We start from the raw sequence: 9,869 nt of genomic DNA, 5'->3' as shown, positions 1-9,869 counted from the left end.
ATAATAGTACGATATACATACATATGTATATTTTTGTACTTCAATAGTGCAAAGCATGTTATGAATAGGAACCAAAATAAAGCAAAATTATCTAAATATAATATAATGCACACGCATACATATACACACACACACTAATTGTGTAAAGCAATGAATCGGATATGCAGGCTTGCACAAGGCATCGAGAGTACATTACAACTCTTTAAAATTGTTCTTACTCTCTATGCACAAATTTTACTCTGGCCTTCAATAGGCCTTCGTTAGATAAGTATGTATGTATGTCTGTATATGAAAGGAAATTGGCACGAATTACACACAGCATAAGTTACATTTTCGAAAATTCTTCCACATAAAACTTATGTATGTAAAAGAAACTAACTTTCATACGTTAACGGGCAACAGTGTAATGGGAGTAGGAATTTTAATTCAAGCAACTGTTACCGGTGCCAAATTAGAACAAATTGGATATTTTGCCTTTTGTCTCTCAATGTTTTTTACTAATTGTAATCTATTCTAAGTTGCTTGCGCGGTCAATAAACAAAAATTGAAATAATTGGTGCATTGGTATTCGCCATTAAAACGAAAGTCTGTTGAACTCTACCTAACTTTTGCCTCACATTTAAGTAAAAAAATACTTAAACGAGCGCAACTACTCTCTTCATTACTCATCCAACTACATATATTCAAATACATGTATTTATGTACATAAGTATGTGTGTATGCCGCTACTAGTTCGTTGTAGATGTGAGAAAATCAAGTGACTGGTCCTAGCTCTTAGCAAAGAACGTTTATTTCACATATGGTTTTTCATCAATGTTCTCTTCTCTTAGTTTGCAATTTGAGTGCATTTACATATTTGACATATATACACATATGTTTAATCCATAGACTTAGCGATTGCTATGCATGCATCTGTGTAAGTAGGTACATATTTATATTTTTTGTTTTATTTTGATTCCTATTCGTAATATCCACCGCACTGTGTAGCATTTCATGGGTTCTCAATGCAAAACTATACAATTGAGTTATATTTATAAATACAAGTAAAGAAATGTCCGGTCAAGGAAAGGTATTGTTGTTGTTGTTGTCCCAGCCGCATAAACATTCTGCATACCTGTACGGGGAATATTGCTGGAGTGACAGTCCTTCTTCTTCTTCTACCACCATCCAATTAACGATTTGGACACAGAAGAGTTAAATTGAGACGGATTTTAAATTTCAACAGGTAGTATTTCTTTTGTCAAAATTGTTTGAAAATATTCACAGTTTTGGGCGCTGTGATCTACCCTCTCTCTGATCTACTCCTCAACATGATACTCAAAAAATTTTTTGCCAAAAAAACCACTCGATTATATTAATAATTTAAAATTTGCTTAAAATCATGCTTTTACTTATATTTAGAAAGTACGTGAAAATTTATTAAAAAAAAAAAACTCTTAAGAAAACCATTTTTTAGATTCTGGGAAGATTGATTTACAAGTTTCATAGATTTAGAAGAGACTTTGAGCGCCACGAAGCGCCGCAACGATACTCAGAAGGTTTCGGGAAGTTGGCTTTAGTGGTAGACGTCAACACAAAATGTGAGTCAACGATTGAAGTGGACACAGAAGCATGGAAGCAGAACCCTCAAACATCTTCAAGACCACTTACATACATGCATACATATTTCAGACATATTTTCCTCATCCCGTACGGCACCCTTCAAGGCGCATTCATTAAAGGTGGTGGCACTAGACCCACAACAATGTTCTGTACGTTTGATTGTATTGGGAAACTAGAAAACAAATAAAGAATTCGCCTTGTTTAATTCTGAGCCAAGGTGGATTTATTAAGGTGACAGCATTCACCCAGCTGAATTTTTCACCGTAGGTATGGCTTACGTCAAAATGATATGCTTTGTTTGTATGTATTGGTATGTTTACATTCGTATGTTTACATTTGCTTGCTGATTTTGACGTGATGGTTGGACCAAACGCAGCAACAAATACATGTAGGGTTTTACTTATATGTGTTTGCTGTCACCTGTAATAAATTCGCCTTGTTCTGAGCTGACAGCAACATGGACACGGCGAAAGAAAAAACAATTCAGCTGATTTACCAACATCAACTTTAATAGATTCGTCTTCGGACCCTTTAATATTTGAATACTTTTTGAAGGAATAGACGCTTATATGCACATATTTATTTATGTATGTATTTATGTTCCGCTAACTGTTAACTCATAAATAATTACATTTTGTCGGTCGTAGAGAAATAATTGAAATTCTAATTATCTGAAATATGAAATTATATTCTTTACTGACTTCACACGTTTTAAGCGATAAGTTTGGATAAGTTGAGAAAAATACAATAAAATTTGTTCGTGATGTTTTTAATAAGTATTTGTAATTAAAAGTAAAAGGATAATTCTTCCACTTTTATTTTAGTGCATGTTTAAAATCTCTTGTTCGGAATTTCGCATTTTGATTGGTCTGGAAGTTACATGATTTTAGAGCAACATAAACTAGCTCCATCTGGTTCAGTTTTTTGTAAGAAGCTTAATTTCGTTCCAAGTCTTTCTTGATGCTTCCACTTGCATTGGGAGTTCTCCTCCACGATATTTTTGAACGAGCAACGTTCTTGCGAATCGTGTACCCAATCCACCTCCACTTTCTCTGCTTTATCAAATTTGCTATTGGTTGAACTTTGCATCTCTCGTACAGATCGTCGTTACTTATAATGTTGATTACTTGTATACTTTTGTACCTCAACAACCTTAGAAAATTCTAGACTTCTGACCAGTGGAGTAATCCTCGTGTGTAAGTACATATTGGCAGCCTTCGAATGTTTTCGATTCTTCACAACGCCAAGCCATTTCACCCTATACATGTATACATATATACATACGTACATACATACATCGGCACATATATATTTACGTAGATATGTGTGTTTTGTTTCGTGCATATCAAAATCCCAATTCACAGCTGTTTATAGGTATCATAATACATACTTATATATTGGATATATCCATGATGCAAAGAATAATGAGATGGCGCCCATCGTGGTCCCGTTACTTTGCGCTCAGCGAATTTGACAACTAGTTACGTGATTTTAGCTCCAGTATGGCCAGATTACCATTTTCGTAACTTGATTTAGCATTTTTTTTTGTTATTTTTATTATTTTTTGTCTCGGAGTTTTAGTTCTTTCTTCATGACATTTTTCTAGCTGTTCTAATTAAAATGTCATGTTTATAATTTTGTAAAATATACATTTTTTAATAATTATTTAAATAATTCACTCAGTTTTATTTAGCTTTACTTTTTTTAACATCTGGTGGCATTGCCCGCGATTGCCGGTATTGTTGGTGTTCTTCTGCTTTCGGCAGTCAAATCTCTCTCTCGCTACTGCAGTGTTGCCTAGCTTTGGATATAAAAACGCATTAAAATGCCCATTCAAAGAAAATAACCCAACAAATTTTTATTGAATCACTTAAAGAACTTTGTATGCGTGACAAATTGTCTTTAAAATGTGCGTTTTTTTTTAAATAAATGTGTTATGCTTATGTACAATTTAATTTATGAGTTTTTTTTGTTAATCGAAATTCTTTTGTTAAGGGAACGACTTTTTTGCTATATTTGAAGTTATGTAACTAGATAAGGTACTCTTTTTGTAAAAATGTCAGTATGGTTTCTTTAGTATTTTCTGGTATTTTGTTGCTTATTTTTACTATGAATACACCTCTTGATGCTCTATGTCTTACTAAGGATTGATGACCGGAAGAAACGATTACACCTCTATGGTTTCAATTCGCATTCAATAAATTCAAAGGATTTTTAAAATGTGTAAAAAGGTTTTCAATCTTAAGAAGAGTTGAGAGAGGGGCATTTAATATTTTTGCATAGCCTTAAATGGAGCCAAAAATTAAATCTGCACTTTCAAATTATCAAATTTTATAAGAGTAAAAAAATTTTCATTAGCACTAAAATCTTCTCAGAGTGGCCTTTTTTAAACTTCTTTTGTATAATAATACCGTTTTTTTTCAACCTAAAGTCTCGGTAGCCTTAAATTAAAAACAAAAAGACACAAACACCAAACTTAAAAATTGTCGCATTTTCGGTATAAAAAACACTAAATTTATTGCGAAGAGCAAATGGTTGGCAATACTGCACAACTCTGCAAACGTGACGTCACGTACGCTCTGATGGGCGCAATCTTCTTTCTATCATTCTTGGGATATATCTTTGTTTTGTTTCTCCCGCTCTCAAAATATTCCCTTCATTTGAACACACGAACACAGTTCCCTTCTAACACATAAATTGTATGTATATTCTGTTAAATACTCGCAATAAGAGGGTGAAACTCACAATAAACAATACAACATTTACGTCAACGAGAGCCAACATTTACCTACCTAAACCACACAGTCATCACAAAAGTGACGACTGGCTGGTGGATTGGCGTAGAAATTTCGAGAAAGAGAATCGGGAATATTCGATGAAGAGCTGGTTTGGTATAAATACCGGTGGTGAACGCTCTTTGCTTCATTATTGAATAAACAAGCAAACTATAAACTACAAATAACTCATAAAGAGATTGTAGCAAACAAAAGCGAAAGTGTATTTAACACAGTGATAAAATTATTTGCAAAGTATTATTAGAGTTAAAAGTAAAATTGAAAAGTTTCAAGTGAATAAGAATAAGCAAAACACAAGACAAAATGGTAGCAGTTGGTATTGATTTGGGAACAACATACTCTTGTGTTGGAGTCTTCCAGCACGGCAAAGTGGAGATCATAGCCAATGACCAGGGCAACCGTACAACACCCAGCTATGTGGGCTTCACAGACTCGGAACGTCTTATTGGTGACGCAGCAAAGAACCAGGTTGCTATGAATCCAACGAACACAGTATTCGACGCGAAGCGATTGATTGGACGCAATTATGACGACCCAAAAATCAGGGAAGACGTCAAACATTGGCCATTTAAAGTGGTGAGCGTGGCCGGAAAGCCCAAAGTCTGCGTCGAATACAAAGGAGAGAGCAAACGGTTTGCGCCAGAAGAAATTAGTTCAATGGTTCTGACAAAAATGAAGGAGACCGCTGAGGCATATCTGGGCTCAACAGTGACGGACGCAGTCATCACAGTACCTGCATACTTCAATGACGCACAGAGACAAGCTACTAAGGATGCCGGTCGAATTGCTGGTTTGAATGTGTTGAGAATCATTAACGAACCCACAGCAGCCGCCTTGGCCTATGGCTTGGACAAGAATCTCAAAGGGGAACGTAATGTGCTGATTTTCGACTTGGGTGGTGGTACCTTCGATGTGTCCATATTGACAATAGACGAAGGTTCACTATTTGAAGTACGTGCCACTGCTGGTGACACTCACCTTGGCGGTGAAGATTTCGACAACCGACTGGTTAACCACTTGGCGGATGAGTTCAAGCGGAAATATAAGAAAGATCTGCGTTCGAATCCGAGAGCATTGCGTCGTCTACGTACAGCAGCTGAGCGAGCGAAGCGTACCTTGTCATCGAGTACAGAGGCCACCATCGAAATCGATGCACTCTTCGAAGGAATCGACTTCTACACAAAAGTGTCGCGAGCCCGCTTCGAGGAGTTGTGCGCCGATTTGTTCCGTCAAACCTTGGAGCCAGTGGAGAAGGCGTTGAATGACGCGAAGATGGACAAGAACCAGATCCATGATATCGTACTAGTTGGTGGTTCCACACGTATTCCAAAGGTGCAGAGTCTATTGCAGTCATTCTTCTGTGGCAAGAGCCTGAATCTGTCAATCAATCCCGACGAGGCGGTGGCATATGGTGCAGCCATCCAAGCAGCTATTCTGAGTGGAGACAAGAGCAGTGAGATTCAGGATGTACTGCTGGTCGATGTAGCGCCACTTTCCTTGGGTATCGAAACGGCTGGCGGTGTTATGGCTAAAATTATTGAACGCAATTGTCGGATTCCATGCAAACAAACGCAAACATTCTCTACATATTCCGACAACCAAACGGGCGTCACAATCCAGGTGTATGAAGGTGAACGTGTCATGACGAAGGACAACAATCGTTTGGGCACTTTCGATCTATCAGGAATACCACCAGCACCACGCGGAGTGCCACAGATTGAAGTAACATTTGATATGGACGCTAATGGTATTCTAAATGTTTCGGCGAAAGAAATGAGTTCAGGAAATGCCAAGAACATCACCATCAAGAACGACAAGGGACGTTTATCACAAGCCGAAATCGATCGTATGGTTAACGAGGCTGAGCGCTATGCCGAAGAAGATGAACGGCAACGCAATAAGATCGCGGCAAGAAACAACTTGGAGAGTTACGTGTTTGGTGTGAAGCAGGCATTAGACGGTGCTGGTGATAAACTCAACGCCCAGGAGAAGAGTGAAGCACTGAAGGCTTGTGAAGACACAATCAAGTGGCTCGATGCGAACACGTTGGCCGACAAGGAAGAGTACGAAGACAAAATGAACACATTGACCAAACTTTGTACACCAATTATGACGAAATTGGACAATGGCGGACAAGGAGCGTCTTGTGGCCAACAAGCAGGTGGATTCAATAGTGGACGTACTGGCCCCACTGTTGAGGAAGTAGATTAAAACGTAATTAAGTATAGATCTCTGTAGCTTAGTGGCTAGCTTGTAAGAAATTAGTGGAGTGTTATTTAGTTTCTAGAGAAAACTGTTTGTAAAACAGAAAGACTGAAAATATAGAACATGGAACAAATTATTAATAACTGAAAATATATCTGTTTTATTTAATGTCTTTTAAGTGTGATAGGAAAAGGGAGGTGTGGGGTTTATTTGTAAAAACAGAATTATGTAAGCCGCGTAGCATCACTGCACGATTGTGCATTTGATGATAATAAAAAGGTAGTGTGGAAATACTTCTTTGAGTTGAGACTATTTTAATAGCAGCGTTGGAAATATTGCGGAAGATTTCTGCAGTCAATACAGTAAATATTTCCTGTTGCGAAAAACCGGAGCAAAATATTTTACATATTATATGTATGGGTATGTTCAACAATGCATTATAATGTGCAACATACCATTTCAGAGTGAGCAGCGCGCTCAAAAATTCAAATATGGCAGTACTGCAAATGCAACGCATTCTTAAACGTCATTTTTGTATCAAAAGTCGTGCATTATTTGCAGCAAAAATTTTCACACTGCCAATAAATACGCTAGTACAGTGTCTGATGAAAAGTGGGTATTTAAGTATTTATTTTAGCTTTTAATACAAAAATTGATGAAAAATACGATATTTAAACTTTATTTTATTATACTTTTCTTGGTTTTAGTGATTACTTTAGTACATCGGAGATAAAATTACTGCTCAGAGTCCGACTGAGCATGGAGAACGAGTTCACGTCGGGAAGGAGGAAAAAAGCGTGCTCTGGGCTAAGGTCGTAGATGAAGTAAAAAAAGTTAAATTGTTTCAAAAAAATACTTTTTTTTGGGTATTTTCCGTTTTGATATTAAACTTTTGACAAGATATGTCCTTCTTTTAAGCTTTACACGGTTTTTTTTCTTAAATTTAATAAAAGACTATCGGTTTTTTCCTCACATACATCGTCCATGACCAAACTTAGTAACAATTCCATTTTACTGCACAGCGCGTTCATAAATGCAACAAATCTATTTGCAATTTTTCAACAAAGCTATCAGTTGCATGAATTGTCACATTGACAGTGCTGCCAGCGCTGCAAGTACTGCGCATCATAGATGACTAGATGTGAAACTCTTTTTCTCGTGAGAGCGCTGAAAAATGTGCATTTTTTATAACATTTTCCAATATTGCCACACCGGTAGAAACATGAATTGGGTATTTTTGAACCAAAGGTCTGGAATTTTTAGTTTCCATACCACCATTGAGGTTAGTATTTAGTGTGCGGTTGCCCAATAGCCTTATATCACTCGTAACCCCCAACATATACTAAAAATAAGCACAATCCGTATGAAATATGTACATAAATAAGCAAAAAATTTTAAAATTTATATGTAAATGAAATTATTTAAAACGGATATTCATAAGTAATTTAATAATAATAAAGTTATGAACCCGAAAAACCTAAGTTATAATTAAAAACATGACTTATTGCGATTTTTTAATATAACACAGAAAGTGGGTAACAAAAAACAAAAATTCTCAAACAACGAACTGAATAAGTTAAAGCAGATTACTTTTAATCTTCGTAAAATAACTCAAACTCAAATTAAATTCCCTTACCTACGCTTTTCACTCATAGAATATTTACGTATATACCAATTTACAGACATAAACCAACATACAGATTTCAATAAAAGTACATGTATGTACGAGTAAAATGTATTCATATGCATATGTGCATAAGACTAATTAAAGTAGAAGTTGAAAAGGATATAAAAGGCTTTGAAAAATTCTAAAACTCCCTTCAATTTAAATTATTACGTTTCAATTGAATTAATTTAAAGACAAATAATTATAAACATTTCAACGCGTCATTTCTCCACTATGAAAAAAGGAACTGTTTTCGTCAATTATTTTTGGCGCGTTTCTTCTGGTAGCCAGCCATTTCGCCTATCAGCTGTTCAAAATCCCATAATGTGTGAGTGCTACCAAGTTTTGAAACGTCCTCATGGGCGCGCTCTCTCTCAAAATGAATAAGTTTCACATCTAGTTATCTATGCTGCGCATTACAGAGAACGTTAAACGAAAAATATTTCGATTTGCTATTGCTTTCGAGAATTTAGAACACATATTTACATACATATATTGATGCATACATATGTACGGAGCCGCGGCCACTCGACTTGACAAAAATTGAAGATTTACCAAATATTGGCAAATAATTCAACGCGAAATATTACAATATTGACTATTTTCGAATTGACGAGAAAATTGTCATATGGGCATATGAGCATATGAGCTCGAACTTAGTGTTATAGAATATTTTGGATTTTTCAGCGTCGTTGCGACTAAAAAAATCTGACCGCTGCGACTGCGCCTATGAATGTATTTTGTTCTTGCAGTCGCTCGGCTTATAATTTTAGCTTTGGAAACATACGCGTGCAGAGGCATAAAGCCAGTGCTTTGTGTGTGCTGTTGTATGTACATACATATGTATGTATATACTAATAAGCATAGTTTTGCTGGGAGTCGAGAATGTATGTATATGTATGTACGGACATACGCATCGCATATAATCAATATTCAAATTATTCATCAATAATCATTTAGTTGAATAAATTTTCATTCATCAAGGGAACATACATATGTAGAAATGAACAAGCAAATTCTTTGCAAAATGCCGTCGGCTAATCGTCAATTTGATTTTCTACAGAAGCATTATAATGCGCAGAGAACGTTAAATATACAGAGACCGTTCTCTGTGTGCAGAGCCAATATAGGAAGAGAGAATTCACTGCAATCAGCTCTGTTAAACCCCGGCCGCGGTTAGACTTCATTTTTGACAATTCACACCATTCGTAGCTCGTGAGACTTCTCTATATTTAACGTTCTCTGCGCATTATAATGCTTCTGTAGAAAATCAAATTGACGATTAGCCGACGGCATTTTGCAAAGAATTTGCTTGTTCATTTCTACATATGTTCCCTTGATGAATGAAAATTTATTCAACTAAATGATTATTGATGAATAATTTGAATATTTATTATATGCGCCAACATTTCAAATCAAAGTAACTTTAATATTTTGATTTAATTTAAAAAAATGCACTATAAAACGACCTCTCACATCTTGGTATGTGCATTTTAGTAAATTGAAAACTATACAAATTTGATGAAAATTTTTACATACAAGTGCTTTGGTATTTTGACATATGTATGTAAATATATGTATATCAATATATACATACATAC

General features: G+C 35.8%; 1 protein-coding gene across 1 annotated transcript; it reads left to right on the top strand.

Annotated features, from left to right (window-relative positions):
* Nucleotides 1-4,521: 4,521 nt before the first annotated feature.
* Nucleotides 4,522-6,745, top strand: LOC128865421 (heat shock protein 70-like). Its single transcript, XM_054105787.1, has one exon. The coding sequence runs from the start codon at nucleotides 4,701-4,703 to the stop codon at nucleotides 6,606-6,608; it is 1,908 nt and encodes a 635-aa protein (XP_053961762.1). The 5' UTR covers nucleotides 4,522-4,700; the 3' UTR covers nucleotides 6,609-6,745.
* Nucleotides 6,746-9,869: the final 3,124 nt, after the last annotated feature.

The sequence above is a fragment of the Anastrepha ludens genome, chromosome 5, assembly GCF_028408465.1.
Source record: "Anastrepha ludens isolate Willacy chromosome 5, idAnaLude1.1, whole genome shotgun sequence".
NCBI classification, from domain to species: domain Eukaryota; kingdom Metazoa; phylum Arthropoda; class Insecta; order Diptera; family Tephritidae; genus Anastrepha; species Anastrepha ludens.
Note: the sequence above shows the minus strand (reverse complement) of the source record. Positions and strands in the feature narration are given on the sequence as shown.

What these genes read in the sequence shown, in the direction of transcription:
- LOC128865421 (XM_054105787.1), top strand. Translation starts at nt 4,701, where the DNA reads ATGGTAGCAGTTGGTATTGATTTGGGAACAACATACTCTTGTGTTGGA.